Raw genomic sequence first — 16853 nt, 5'->3', positions numbered from 1 at the left:
CACTTGATAATGACACTACTTTTTGTTTTTTACTTTTCCATGTGACAAGATTACCTCCTACCATGGAAAAATACCCTGAAGTTGACCTTCTATTTCCTTTGTCTCCTGCCCAGTCAGTATCTGTGTACACTTGAATATTCATATGACCATTTGCTTGAAATAAAACCCCATGACCAATAGTACTTTTGAGAAATCTGATGATTCATAAAACAGCATCCATATGATCCTTTTGAGGTTGGTGCATAAACTGACTCACTACTCCAACAGCATAAGCAATATCCGGACGAGTATGAGCTAGATAAATAAGCTTACCCACCAAACGCTGATACCTGCTTTTATCAGCAAGTTCATCTTCTGTCTTTATAAACAACTTTTGATTGATTATCATAGGTGTATCAGCTGGCTTACAATCAATCATTCCTGTCTCTGCCAGAAGATCCAATATATACCTTTTTTGACAAATGAAAATCCCCCGTTCTGACCTAAAGACTTCTATTCCAAGAAAATATCTGAGATTCCCTAAGTCCTTCATTTCAAATTCTGCACATAATGCTTCTTCCAACCGCTTAATTTCTGCTTTATTATTTCCAGTAATAATCATGTCATCAACATAGATTATCAAACATGTTACAAGACCGTCCTTATGATTAAGAAACAAAGTATTATCAGAATTACTCTGTTTATAACCATATTTCTTCATTGCCAATGTGAACCTTCCAACCATGCTCTGGGTGACTGCTTTAGTCCATACAAAGATTTCTTCAATTTACACACTTCTCCATGTTTAAAATTATGGGAGAAACCAGGAGGAGCTTCCATATACACTTCTTCTTTTAGTTCTCCATGCAAGAAAGCATTTTTCACATCAAACTGGTGGAGAGGCCAACCTTGATTAGCTGCAATAGAAAACAGAACCCTTATAGTGTCTAATTTTGCAACTGGAGAGAATGTTTCTAAGTAGTCAATTCCATAGGTTTGAGTGCACCCTTTAGCAACTAACCTAGCCTTATATCTTTCAACAACACCATCGGGTCTATATTTGATTGTATAGATCCACCGACACCCTACTGGCTCTTTTCCTTTTGGTAAAATACACTTCTCCCATGTTTCATTCTTTATCAGTGCATCCATTTCCATGTCCATAGCCTCTTTCCATTTCTCTGTCTTCAAGGCTTCTTCGACATTTGATGGAACATCTTTTGAATATAACTTTGCTATGAACGCCTTTGCTTCCTCAGAAAAATACCCTTTTGCTACATTACTCATAGGGTATTTAGAATTTCTTGAGAATTTTTCTGGAGAATATCGATTTGCTGGAATTCCTCGAGTTGACCTGGGTGGTAAAACATACTTTTCTGGAGCTGGAACTGGAGCTGTAGTTACATCTTCTACATTCTCTTGCACATCATTATCATCTAACCTTCCCATATTATCTAGAGAAGGTTCAATCACCAGATTATCATTTTCCAAAGAAGAAGAAGAAGCACTTACCTCGGATATCAGGTTCGGGTTGATATTGTCGTTGGCACTTCGTGGAGAGGACTGTTCTTGTTCAGAGGACTGTTCTTGTTCTTCTTCAGAGTGTTCATTTTCAGCATTATTATTATCAGGAGCTGACATATAACTCAACCAACTCAGTGTGTCACTTTGATTCTCCCCCTGACCACTGTGTTGCGGGGAGTAGAAATAGTTGGTTTCAAGAAAATCACAATTCATCGTGGTATCACAATTCATCGTGGTAAACATACGACGAGTTTCTGGATTGTAACATCGATATCCCTTTTGAGTTACCCCATACCCCAAAAAAACACATTTTTCAGCACATGGATCGAGTTTATCACGAAAGGACTTAGGAATATGAACAAACACGACACAACCAAAGACTTTCGGTTGAAGAGTAAGAGCTTGTGGAACTGTATGGTGATCAGTTAGTACTTTTAAAGGGGTCTTCATTTTTAGGATTTTCGTAGGAAGTCGGTTAATCAGATAGGTTGCAGTGGCCAGAGCTTCTGGCCAAAAATTCTTAGGAACACATGATTCAATTATAAGAGCTCTAGTCATTTCTAACAAAATCCTATTTTTCCTTTCAGCAACACCATTTTGTTCTGGGGTATAAGGACACGTAGTTTGATGAATTATCCCTTTAGATTGAAAAAACAAACTCATTTGTGTATTTACATATTCCCCACCATTATCTGATCGAAGCATTTTGATAGACTTGCCAAATTGATTTTGAATCATGTTATAAAAAACAACGAATCTATCATAAACCTCAGCCTTATTTTAAAAAAAATAAATCCAAGTCATACGGGTGCAATCATCAACAAATATAACATAATACCGAAAACTTTGCCCCCCAATAACTGGAGCAGGACCCCACACATCAGAATGAACTAGAGAAAACGGAACTTGAACTCTAGTATTACTTGGTTTATAGGTTTGTCTATGACTTTTGGCTAAGATACAAGTTTCACAAGAACTTGTTTTATTTAAAGGAAAAAACTGAGGAAACAGAATATGCAAATAACTAACTGATGGATGTCCCAATCTTCTATGCCATAACCAAGCTTCCCTCTCTTTTGTCCCATGAGCCAACATCACACTTCCAGTCTGAGTCACTTCATCAACATAATACAGTCCATCTCTCTCAGTGCCACGCCCAATAATCTGTCCCGTCCTGATATCCTGTAAAAGAAAAAAATTCGGATGCATGAGAACGGTACAATTGAGTTCCTTCGTCACATGTCTAATAGATAAAAGTTTATGTGACAAGGATGGAACATAAAGACAATTTGACAATTTAATATTTTGAGATATTTTAACTGTTCCTCCACTTTTAACATCCATATTTCCGTAATTTGCCGCTTGGATATAAGCTTTATTAGGTTTAGAAAAAATCTGAAAAATCAGATAAATCATAGGTCATTGTATCCGTCGCGCCACAATCAAAGATCCATGGCCCACCAGTATGTACCTTTTGGGATACATGAGCTGCCCCATTAAAATTTATTGGGCTTAAGCATTTTCCAGGCCCATGGCAACTTAAATTATTTCCCAGCCCATTAGGTTTTAATAACTCTTTATTAAAAATTGAATTATTTGTATATGTAGAAGGAAATGGACCATTTAGACGGTTAGACAAACACGCCCACTTTTTCCTTTTACCTTCCACCGAGAAATCCTCCACCACACCTACTCCGGCCGTCGCCACTCCACCCGTCCCTTTTTCCGATCGACGAACATCATCACTACTGGAGTTGGTTTTGGCGGTAGGAGCTCTTGTTTTGTCTGATTTGGTACTCCACCAGTTACCTTTTTTTTTTCAAACCACAACGCCAGATATCCCACAAGACGAAAACACTGATCCTTTGTATGTCTCTCCATGCCACACTCGTCACATATAAGATGAGATTTATCATCGTGAATGGCTGATTTCTTCCGAATATCAATACGGCTGAAACCCTTGGTGGCCAAACTGCTCCCACATGTATCTCCGGCAACAAATCCGGCGGCGATTCCTTGGTCAGTAGAGGTTGCTCCCAAAATATTTTGGTGAGCGGTCTCCTTCTTTACGGTTGAATACGCTGCTTCGGCGGTGGGAAGGGGATCGGTTCTAAGGATTTCTCGTTTGATTGAATCGAACTTCCGATCTAAACCATTTAGAAACTGAAAGAGTTTCTGTTCGGATCGGATTTTGGTATATGCCTTTATATCATTATCGCACTGCATCGGATTTGGATCGATTCGATCTAATTCTCCCCATACTCCCTGAAGTGAAACCCGGAAATCTTCAAGTGACTTATCAGATTGTTTGAGCTCGTTTGCTTTTACATGGAGGTTGAAAACTTGCAGTTTGTCTTTTCCGCTGCTATAAGTGGTTACAAGGGCATCCCAAAGCTCTTTTGCTGTGGAAAATTCAGTCAAGTTTCCGGCCAAAACAGGTTCAATATTCTGAATTAGCCACGAAAAAACGATCAAGTCTTCTTGTTCCCATATCTCAAATTTTTCGGATGTGGATTTTTCAGGTGGTTTTTCAGTTAGATGATTTAATAAGATTCTTGATTTTCCGCCTATGGCGACTCGAATCATTCGAGTCCACAAGGCGTAATTTTGACTGTTTAATTTAAGGTTAATGTGAAGGTTATCAGACAGCTTTGGTTGTTGATATGGACTGTTGTTTTGTAGCAAATTTGCAATTTGCAGTGCCAATTCGGAACCCGAGCCACTGCCAGGTTGTTCACCCATGGTGGTAGCTCGATGGTTTGTGAATTGAACAAAGGATTATGAGGTAGATGATGAGTTAGCTTCGAGGCTCTGATACCATGTTAACGAAGCAAAAATAATATTTAGGGTTTTTTCTTTTATTGATCTTCTTTCTTGTTCATCGATTACATTGATGGTCCCTCTATTTATAATGATACTCTACATGTAGATATGAAAACAAAGAATGGCTTGCTGCCTACGATATCTTGTAGCCTAAGTCGACCTAAAGATGGAATCCTTTACTTTTGGGAAGTGATGATTTCGTTTCTGATCCCATAATCTTCTAATTCTAACATATTGCAAGCATAAACGACTAAACATATGTTCCGGTGGATATCCTTTCACGGCAACAATCATCCCATTTATGTACCATACATACGTTTCTATCTAGACATAATGGATTACTCGTATCAAGATAAAAATCTATTTCCCAGGTATGTGTTTAACCAACAATCTGCTGTGATCTCTTCTACATTGTTTGATTCCGATCTATGACACAACTACTCGAAGTAGCAGTGTTGGAAACCTGATGTATGGGGATAGTTTCTCCTACCGTTGGAACAAAACATGTTCCAACATGCTCTGTATGCTGAATACCTTAAAATCCATCCCTCGATTATAATCGTATAAAATGTCTTCTTAATTTTATAACCAGACTCCATCTTTGTTTCCGTTTGATTACCCTTCATGTCCAAGTAAGTTGTGTCTCTCTTTACGACCACCATTTCTCCTAACCCAAAACGACTAGTAACATAATCTTGAACATCGGTTGTTGATCTCCACTCTTCAAAAAAATCTTTATCTTGACCAATTATGTTGTTATAAAGTTGTGAATACCCCTGCTTATTCGCCTCCACACTCATGTTAGTCAGTGTGTTGCCCGCCCTCCATTTAAGATACGTATTTTTATCTCTATATGACCAATAAACCCTCATCCTTGATAAGTCTATCATGTACAGTAACACTTAACAATCATGATGTCTGGCTACCTGTTAATGTGATGGTGGGGATCGACTTTACAAAAGGAGCTTGAAGAAGGAGATGATGGTGGAGATGGTTAATAGGTGTGGTGAAAAAAGAAGTGGCTAGCTGTGAGTGTTGATTTGTCAAGGAGTGAAGTCTTAAGGAATCCATTGGACCAATCTGAAAATCTGGCAAAAGGAGCTACGAAGAATAATAGCATGATTGTGTCCGTATAGCCTTAAGTAGGTTTTCACGCACTGATGAATAATGTAAATGCTACCCCTATTAGTTGAATAAAGACTTACACGTTAGGTTTTAAACTTTCATAAAGTGATTAGTTTACTTTTTCCTTTATTTTTCCACATTCACAATGTGATCTTTATTTTTCTTTTTTAACTTTGCGAAGTGTCACTCCCTATCGTATTATCTATCTTACGACGTACGTATCAATTAACATTACGAGAATGCTAATTAGGCTCAATGTATGTTTAAAGGGACGCCTACATAACATATAGCAAATCGTAATTGAGAATACAACTTCCATAACAAAGGATACAAACAATATTCGCCCTCAAGAAACTTGAAATATATCTCGTCTTCTTCCTTTGAACCTCTAATTGTGCCTTTAATAGATTCGATTTCTTGGCCGTGTAGCTTGACAAGGTATCACGTACCAAAGTACGGATTAATAATTCATTATTCACACTTTTTTCCCTTAGATTGACGTGATGGAGTAGGATCTTCGTTGAGACAATGCAAAGAAACGTCAAATGCCAAGTCTTCACTTTGTGGCGTTGGAGTATTGTTGGGATCTTTGAGAATGTTCCACGCTCTAATATGTGTGAACGTTTTCTTGAATCGTCTTTCAAAATCTTCCATTGGTTTCACTTTGGATATTAAGTTCGTTCCCGCTTTGCCTAAAACACACTACATATATATATATATATATATATATATATATGGCTTAGGTATTGTAAAACAAGTATTAAGGTAAAACAAATAAGACAGGATCTTGACCCTTTGATCATGGTTAAATTGATGCACAAAGATTCACGAAGCAATTGATGTATGATGATTTTCATGATGCACGATAATTATCACCGAAGAAAAACCTATTGTACGTTTTATTTGTTTTACTTTAATAGTTGTTTTATTTTACCTAAAACCTATATATATATGTAAGTAAGTAAGTAAGTAAGTAACTCCCAATGCCGTCTTCCACGGGTTTTGGGTCCCAATACCGTCTTAGACGGTGTATGGGGGAGGTTGAGATGTAGACAGCTTTACCCCTACCAAAGGTATATATATATATATATAAATAGTTTATATATATCTATGTACTTATAAAAACAGTTTATATATATACTCTTTTTTTTTTTACCGTTGCTTGGTAATATCCGTTCCACGCTTGGATTAAAGGATTCATAACATTCCATTTCGAGTTCATTTAATCTTCCGTGTGTGCGATTCCCGGCATAAGAATTTTGATAATGCTTTAGAATTCGCCTCCAAAATCCCAACTTCGTTTGATGTTCTCCTACAACCTTGTCTACGTACACTTTAATCCAAGCCTTTGCTAACGCCTTTTCCTCGTCTTGCTCCCAAGCCTTCCTATCCGCTTTTTTGGGACACACCGCGTCGGCCACTTTTTCGATTTCTCTTTCTTCCTCCTCTTGCTCGCAATCATTTTGTGTTTTGGGAACGACATCAAGTCCCACGTACACTTCGTCGTCATCATCGTTCTCGGCCACTGGATCGCGCGCCGACCACGGGTCGATCGGCACTGCCCATATCGTACATTTGCGGCCCGGTAGGGTAATACATTTGTGGAGATTGAGGCATCATTTGGTGGCCGGTAAACGGGTTGGAATTGAGGCATCGTTTGTGGTTGTTGTTGAACTTGAGGGCGATATAGATGGCCGCCTCTTCCCCGTGTCGATCTCGTTGCTCGTTTGTTTTGCCTTGGAATCATTTTTGTCTAAGTGTTTCTGAAGGTGTATGTGAAAATGTGTGTGAAAGTGTATGTAAAAGTGACGTGTATATGTGTCTTTAGTGTTTATAAGAAACAGTCAAAAAAATATATATATAAACTAACCGTTGGAAACCAAAATCTAGCTGTTGCAAGCCTTCCAGCGCCTGGTTTTCTGCGTGGTCAGACACCGCGTTTTCACCCCAAACCGCTCAAAAATGGGTCGGCGGTGGTGTTCATGTGTGGCGCCACGCCCACACCGCACCCAATGCCTACACCCTTATTGATTTACAAAATAAACGAATGCAAAACTTATTTTGTTACTTTTTCCTAGAGCTGGCAAAAACTGTCCACATTTATAACAAGTCTGATTGAGCCATCCCTTCCCAACATGAATTGGGCAGATTCGGACTTTTCATTTGCAGAAGGGGCTGATTTCTTCCTGTTCTTTTTTTAAATGGGTGTAAATGGGCAGAGCCTTTTCCTTCATCAACAGATTGGAAAATAGAGTGTGGAACAGAAAAGTCATCATCTTGTTCACGTTCATCTTTCTCCAGAGCATCAGTGATGTGAGTTAGTCCCTTTATTACATCAACAGTTTTAGAAAGAGTGTCCTACAGCAAATTCCTCACCTTGTTCAGTTTGATCTTTCCTTATTTAAAGAGTGAGCGAGAGTGTAGTGGGAATAAAAGTCTTCATCTCTTTCACGTTTATCTTTCACTGATAGTCTGATGCACATTAGTATGAGTTGAGCCTTTTTCTTCATTAACAGAGTCAGAGAGAGAGAGTGTGCGTTGAGTAGAGAAAATCATCTTGTTCATGTTTATCTTTCTCCATTGCAGCATTACTATTACTTAGAGCCTTTTTGTTCATTCCCAGATTGAGTAGCTGAAATTTTTTGGTCAAGTTGAAGTTCATCCTTCCCTGATGCAGAATTACTATGAGACGACCTTTTTCTTCATTTTGAGCTCCCCTCAACCATATTGAATAGCACTTTATCAGTTTATCTATACAGCTTAATATATCTACATCCATCTCCTCTTCCATTTCATCTCCACCAGCTGATATATTCTCTTCTTTCATTTCATCTAAATACTCGTCATTTTTACGATTTTTTAATACTCTCAATTTCTTCAGAACTATTATCTTCATCTTTTTCCTTATCTAGTTATCTTAATCATCATTATCTTCCCCCTTCATCATGCTCTTTAGATTCATTTGTAGTAGCAGGAAAAGACTGGAAAGTAGATCCCAATAATCTTCCTCTTCTTCATTGTTAGCATAGTCGTCGACTTGTGTGGCGGTTGATGGGGGGGCACAATATGGCGTTTGCCTTCTGCTGATTGTGATGGCATCCTGATCACCAAAGGTGGCATTAGGGATTTAGTTAGGGTTGAGATCTGATCTTGCGTTACAGATGCACGGATTATATCTTGAATGTAGAAAAACATTGGTGATCAGGAAATCAAGATGACATTGCATATATCAACCCAAAAAAGTTGTCAAGTCATCAATTGTAATGTGGAATTTTCCGTGCTGCTAGATTGGTAAGAAGAATGTTAAGTAGTTAGTTATTACGAATAAAAATGGTGTATGTTCTAGCTATACTATATGGGTGATAGTAGGTTGGCATATTATCCAATAACGTAAGGAACCCTAAAGCATTTATTGTGATCTTAAGCTGTAGTCATTCTAATTCTGCAATTGAACAAGTAGTTTAAGCATCTGATATACGGAGTCCAAGTATATAACTATATGAAATGTAAAACTAAAGCAAGTTGTTAATATTACTGGAGTCTATAAAGACATAGGTGGTCAATAAAACCTGGAGTTTTTGCCTCCGGGTAACAGGCATTGATTATAATGCATCCTTGAAGTATGTCGAGGAGGTTTGACTTTGAGAGAGCTGAGAAATAAGCCTCGTGGATGCAGCTCCTAGTTCTTTGACTTCCTGTCATTGAAATGCATCTATGATTAGTAGGATAATGCTGAAAAATGAAGGTGGCAGGTCGGGACTTGGGTCACAGGTCAAGGTATGGGTGTGATTGGGTTGAAGCCCAACCAATTGTTGACTCTTCTTCAAATGAATTAAAACAGAATATTCTTGAAAATAAAAAGAAATTAGGAGATTCTATGCATTACAATATAAACTTTGGGTGACTTTTGACCAAATAAACCCATTATTGTTGCATCTATTTTATCTTTTGAACTGTCGGAGATGAAATCACAACCCACATCAACCAAATATAAGTATATGAGTGGGAATTGGCACCTCTACCGGGATATAAGACAAAAAATGAAAACTTTGGCATATAGGTGCTTAACATTGAGGATTGCGATAGCCTGGGAAAAATCCTTTTCTGAAGCTAATGAGATGAAAATTCCTCTAAGATTTTGCAACTTTAGAAGACGAATGCAGAGCATCAAGATTTTCAAACAATCTCCAACAACAGTAGATACTGACTTACTGTGAGGAGAATTTTATACGATACCTGCAACGATGGCTTGATGACCCCAAAATTACCTTTTACCTCCCTAATCAAGAATGTCAGGAATATGTTGCTTTCAGAACTGGAGTCTCGTATTACACTACTGGCTAGCACCTGCAAGGCGATCGCCAAGACCTACATGCATGTAATGCCCATATATCAGTTCTATTATGCATGGTTGTCTCTAATAGAACCAACTGCAGGTGTCACATGATCTTACCTGCATGTATTGATCGTTAAGAACCTTACGGAAAATATTGGTGTATTGGCACAATATTCTGTAAAATGGGGGTTTACTCTCTTTATTGTCGACAGCAAGTTCAATTTCATACATTAACTTAGCACATGTAATGATTTGCTCGAGAGAGAAAGCAAGCTTCTTTGTGGCAATTTATATGAGTTTGTCAACTTAAACTCCAACAAATGGATGCTCTTGATACAGTCATTGATTAAGTTAACATTCTTATTCATAAAGCCAGAGTTATAGTCCTTAAATAGCACAGAGCATCATCATTAGATTTTACTATTCTAGTGTACTTATTTCTGCCAGAAAACACCTTGTCAGCTACCAACGTTTGTCATACCAGCACAAAAATGCATACTTTTCATATCTTAAAAAACACATTACTCGAAACTCACCAACTTTCAGCAGGACAACCATAGATAGGACATTATCAAGAGGCCACAGTTGCATATGTACAAACAATAAGAAGAGTATATTTCAGATTGGATATTAAGACAACATATAATACAACTATTATATATGTGTTACAATTACGGAAATAACTAGAGAGAGTTTCTATACGCGATGAAACCAAATCAAGTGAGTTGCCTCGCGTCCTAGACACATCGATCAATAGGTTCGTTGCTGAAGTGAGGAACGGTGAATCCATGATATCTTATCCTTCCCGTTCGAATGACTGGATGGTAGTACAATGGCACCAACCCAAGGCAATGTAATCAAAGAATGATAAGTAAAAAATATTTGATTATACTTAAATTACTTATAAAAGTAATCCTGAGAATAACTACAGCACAAACAAATCATTATTTTCAGTTACCTTTGTAAAAACTTGAAAATGAAGGACAAACAAAGCTAAGCTATATGCAAAAAAAATTCAGTTTCAAAGAACTCTTGGTGGCGTCTAGGAAAATGCAAGTGAAAATGCCCATGTTTACATCTATGAAAGCTTTTTGTTTTGATCACTAATATACTACGAGTAATATGCATGTACAAGTACTGATACATGTTATAAAAATGATTCAACTTTTTTTGGAAGGATGTACTAAATCTAACTCATTTGAGCATTTCGTGATAAAGTACTCCATTTGAATTTGACCCATTTTGTCCATATCAATAAATACATGTTGTTTCGTAGAAGTCCGTTTATGTCTCCATTTAATTAATATTTAGATGTTGTAAGTTCTACGCATACTTTTATCAAATACTGGAATTCAAGTTAGTCGTCAGTAAAGTGCTTTTGTTACACTTTTAGTCGATAAACAATAAGTCATACTCAATTTAGTCAGTAAATCACTAAATCAAGTATTTTTGGTACACCTTTAGTCCATACACAATAAGTCATATTCAATTCAGTCAGTAAAGCACTTTTTGGTACATTTTAGTCCCCATAAAATAAGTCATATTCAGTTGGTTAAGCTAGTTATAAAAAATGACTTAGTTAATATTATATAAAAGGCTATTGGTGACTATGTTTTTTTTTTCTAACAGCTTGATTTTATTAAGGGATAAGTATCTTGAAATGTAACAAACTTTGAATGAATGTCTATAGTAGAAAATAACTAAAGTTGTGTGTATTGTATGTAAACAACTCGAAAATAATGTTTATTGTATGTAAGAAAATGTACTCAGCCAATTAAAATCAGACAAGTGGCACCTCTATATGGTTGTCACATATGTTTTCTTACATACAATAAACATTTTTTAAAGTTGTTTACATACAATACACACAACTTTAGTTATTTCCTACTATAGACATTCGTCCAAAGTTTGTTACATTCCAAGAAACTTATCTCTTTTATTAACAATGTGCTTCGGCAAGACACGTAGGTGACTTAAACACAAAAATACTTACAATACAAAGTAATGACTCATTGCCCATACAAGCTATGAGAAACTAGATTTCCTATCACGGTTATAAATCCAACAATAAGAAATAGATACGAATGATTGAAAAGTATCATTCTCAATTCGACAGTAATCCAGTAGCTAACTTGATTTCTTTATGTTTTCAAAGTAACCAGCAGTAGCACCATATAAATATGGGAAAGATTGGAATCATTAATCCATTCTAACATCATCTTTAATGGGGCATCAATGTGGATTGACTTGCTGTAGGGTGTCTATATCTTTTATGATAAGAATTCGAAATGGGATATGTTATAGAAACCTCCATTTACTAAGTAAACCCTATAACATTAAATTCTAATTTATTTTTTTTGTTCATTTATATTTCCAATAAGCTATTTAAACAAACTTTATATGAAACTATATTAGCAGTAAATACATCATATTAATTATACTCAAACATTGCATTTATTACATCAAATTAAATTTAGTTACATAACTTTATATATATATATATATATAATAACAATAATCCAATTATATAAATTTTTTTAAATATTATTAATTTATTATTATTATTTTAAGTCATGTGAAAAATTAATCGATTGATTACAAGTTAAGACCAAAGTTTCCCTTTCAAAAGTCTGTCGATGTAAAATTTATATATATGTATATATATAGGTGATTAAATTTATTGAAAAAATTATTCGTGTTAATAAAAAAACCTGGCACTCTCATATACTAAGATGGGTTAGTTTGTAAAATTTAATTTTTTATTTCGCCTATACAACGTTTGAATTTATATGATCAACTTTGTTCGCATGAAAGAGTTTTTGTCGATATAAGTGATTCAAAATTTTAATGTCATTGTATTTGGTATTGTTTTTAAAATATTTCTTTTTGATTTATGTTATATTTGGACTTTTATGGAAAAAAAAAAGAAATTTATTGATAATATCACTAACACAACTAAATATAAAGATAAATATATATATATATATATATATAAACTATTTAAAAAAAGGTTTATTAAGAGATATATATTGTGTTAATGAAATAAAGCTAGAAAAAAAGTTATTTTATATAATGGTTAGAATAAGAAAAATATAATAAATGAGGTTTTATTTAATGAGGTATTTAATGATTTGGAAGAAAAAAAAGATATTTAATGAGATAGTTAAATTAATGATTATATATTTATGTATCTAGCATGTTGGGGGTTTCTTTAAACACAAACAAAAAACATGTGTTTCAAGATAAGTGTGACTAAGCTAAGTGGAGTTTTAAATCTTGTTAACTACAAATTCATACTCTATTAATCTCATTTGTTATGAAAAAGGCTAAGTGCGCTGGAATGCAGTTAACTAGTCTTGAAAAGTTATTGTGTGCACGAACTCTAGGTCGGCTTTATTAATTGTATTCAGGAAACTTGTTAAAGAGTCCTATAGTAAACAAAAGTTACTGGGTAAGAAGTTAGTCGGTCACCACTTTCACGTTGACCCGTTGATTACTTACGTGGCATGCACACAATAACTTTTGGGGATTAGTTTATGCACACAATTAAAAAAAATAAAAATAAACAAGTTTTATGTGAAGTAACCGGTCTCACATCCGTTTTATGTTCACAATAAACATAATTTCAAGTTTCCTGAATACAATAAAGCCGACATAGAGTTCGTGCACATAATAACTTTTGGTGATTACTTGACTGCATTCCGGTGCACTTAGCCCTTATGAAAACTAATTAAGTGTGGTTTTTTATAGATGTCTCAGTTAGAAGGGACGGATATCCGGTTAAGAAAATCAACTTTTCTCACATTGTTAGAAGTGGAGTGTGATTAATGTAATATTTATATAATTAAACGAGCAATAGTACCCGCGCAATGCGGCGGTAAGATGGTGGGGGTGATAGGTCATAGGAGTTGATAGGTCATAGGAGGTGATAATTCATAGAGTGTGATGGCCAAATGCCTTAGCCGTACGGGCTCCGTATCTGGATTTAAAATTCCGTCGAAAGTATATCGAATGATGAAAGAGCATGAAATTTTAAGAACACCCATACAATTTTTATAATTTATCGATATACGGTTTTTGAGATAAAAATTTTTGAATTAATTAGAGGAATAAAATGATTTATGAGGAAGAGAAAAAAAAAATAAATGGTTGAGATTTGAGAAGAGAAAAAAAAAATGAGTGGTTGAAATTTAAGAGTATTATACGTATATTAGGTAGAGATGTTTAAATTAGTTAATAAAGAAGGATGGTAATTAGGTAGTTCAAATCATTTTTTAAGATTTTAAAAAAAGGCAAAATGCTTTATAAGATAGTATAGATATAGATAGTAGTCCCAACTCCCAACATTTAACATACAATTAATTTGAATAATAATTCATTATTGATGATAGAATTAATAAAAGGGATTCATATCTCAACCAAGCTTTTTTTATATCTAGACCGCATATACTATTTGCAGCGATAGTCGCTGTAAATAGTGCGGGCCCCCCTGACTGTAATGACAAATCTGGCAAAAAATAACGGACCCCCTGTCAGTAATCGCTGCAAATAGTTGGATATGGACAAAAACAACACTAGTCTGATTTAATTACCAAAAAAGTGATCGGATACCAGTCGCCTTAATAAATTACTAAGTAAAAAAATGTATTTTGGTAGAAATTAAACGGTTATTTTAAAACAAAAAGTAAAAAAGTAATTAAAGCTAATAATTATAATAACACAGCAGTGAGAATATTCTGACCAAAAAAAATGCTTTCATATTATACCTTTTTCAGATTTTGAATAAATCGCCATTAGAATTCCATATGTTAAATGCATAGAAAACAAGTTACCCTACCATCTCTTAAACGTGTCTAAGGCGTTACGCATGTGGTCACAATATTAGTAATTTAGTATTATTGGTTTATTAATGTTAACAATAATAATAATCAGTATCAGTGTATCACTATATGTATCATATCTTCATGTATGAACAACTTAAATTACTTGAAAATCTCGAAAACCATATAAACTCTACTGGCTGGTCGAAAGAAGTAACAACCAGTGAAATCAAAATATTTGTATATATTATTTTCCAAACCCTTAACCCCTTTATCACCCTTCAATTCTCTCTTTGTGCTTTGTACTAGAGTAGTGTTATAGCTTCAAACACCTCCATCATATCGATCGGGTGTTCTGGAAACGGGTCAACGATCAAAAGTACAATATGATGAGCCAAAGATCATTAATCTATTATCTATCGGAGCACCCTTCGATAGTTGGATTCAGGTGGAGCCACACCCAATCGTGGGGTTCCACCTGGTCTTTCCTTTTCTCTTCGATCTTCACATACATCGTTCTATCGCTCTTCCTCCGCCTTATCATCTACTATCGCCGCAAACCCGTTCCCCTAGGCCCAATCCCCGCCCTCCACTCTCTTTTCATGGCCTTCATCTCCCTCACAGTTTTTACGGGTATCCTATTCTCTGCGGCAGCAGAGATTCGTGATACCCGGTGGTTCTGGGGACGTACCAGAACCACACCTTTCCAATGGTTTCTTTGTTTCCCTTTAGGTACCCGGCCTTCAGGCAGGGTCTTTTTTTGGTCATACATATTTTACTTAACCCGCTTCCTCCACACATTCCGTACCTTTTTTGCGATCCTACGTCATCGCAATCTATCCTTCTTTCGTCTATTCAACCACTCAATCCTTATCCTCATGTCATTTTTATGGCTCGAATTTTCCCAATCGTTCCAAATTTTGGGTATCCTGTTAACAACATCAATATACTCTGTTGTGTACGGATATCGCTTTTGGACCGCAATCGGTCTACGAGGAGCATGTTTTCCATTTGTTATAAACTGTCAAATGTTCCTGCTAAGTTGCAACGTCATCTGTCACATTGGTGTTCTGCTTCTTCATTTTAAAAAAGGTGGATGCAATGGAATTGGCGCATGGGGGATCAACTCGGTGCTCAACGTCGCAATCTTGCTACTTTTTGTAAACTTTTACTTAAAGAGTCATTTAAAAAGACCACGGCGGGCAACCAGAGTGGTGACGTGATTATAAAAAACCATAACGTTGGTTGTGCTACTGTGGAAAGTGTTGATGGATGAATTGGGTGTAGCGAAAAGAGAAAGATACGTGAGAGGGTCATGTGTGGCCCCGTTATTTTTTCTCTATGTAATTTAGTGTTAGATTTATTTTTTGTATACTTAATTTATTTTTGGTAGTGGGCCGGCGGTGGTGGAGCAATAAAATAAAACCATCCGTTGGTTAAATATATATATGTCTAATTTATTAAGAAAGGGACGGGAGATTATATGTACAATAAAAATATGTATATACAATAAAAATATTATGTATATATATAGTTTCAGAGACAGTAGAATATTAAGGGTATGTTTGGTAAAAGTAGTTGTAGCTTGTTATTGTAGCTTTTAATTAAAGTTGTAAGCTGTAACTTTTAGTTGGAGTTGTAAGCTGTAACTTTTATATTTTTAAAGTGTTTGATATGGTATCTGTAACTGCAACTTTAAGAGGCATTTGTGTAACTTTTATAGAGTAAAAGCATCATCGAAAAGTTAAAGCTCATGAAACACTACTTCAACTAGCATTTCATTTTGGAGCTTTTTTATTCAAATTAAATAAAAGATAAAGCTAGTTGCATCCAAACAAAGCTTTTAATACTTTAAGAGCTTTTAGTTTAAAATGAAAAGCTAAAGCTTCTGAAAAGCTTGCGCCAAACATAGCTTGAATATGTTTCAATGGTCGAGCAAAAACTATACGAGTATCTTTTTATGGTATTAAAGTTCATCTGCGACAACGAAACTACGTACCTGTTTTACAGTTGATTGCTTTGTGATTAGTCGACCGACTCGCAAAACAAATCGATTAGTTAACGGGAAGGAGAAAACTAACAGTCGTTATATACGAATTATCTACATATAAATTCGCATATAATTTAATGACTAAAAAGACGACGACAAGCGTTTCCTGAATTTTATGTATTACGAGTAGTTTACAACTCCCGATATTAATGACAGTACTTTAATTTTTTTGTCGAAAGAATGTCTATATATTGTC

The 16853-nt window shown here is 35.5% G+C and overlaps 1 protein-coding gene across 1 annotated transcript; it reads left to right on the top strand.

The window, feature by feature from the left end:
* The first annotated feature begins 14763 nt into the window (after window positions 1-14763).
* On the top strand, window positions 14764-16294 carry LOC122589785 (elongation of fatty acids protein 3-like). Its single transcript, XM_043762107.1, has one exon. It carries the CDS (start codon window positions 14994-14996, stop codon window positions 15828-15830), a length of 837 nt encoding a protein of 278 aa, XP_043618042.1. The 5' UTR covers window positions 14764-14993; the 3' UTR covers window positions 15831-16294.
* The last annotated feature ends 559 nt before the right edge of the window (window positions 16295-16853 follow it).

Source organism: Erigeron canadensis, chromosome 2 (genome assembly GCF_010389155.1).
Source record: "Erigeron canadensis isolate Cc75 chromosome 2, C_canadensis_v1, whole genome shotgun sequence".
In the NCBI taxonomy this organism is placed as follows: Eukaryota; Viridiplantae; Streptophyta; class Magnoliopsida; order Asterales; family Asteraceae; genus Erigeron; species Erigeron canadensis.
Note: the sequence above shows the minus strand (reverse complement) of the source record. Positions and strands in the feature narration are given on the sequence as shown.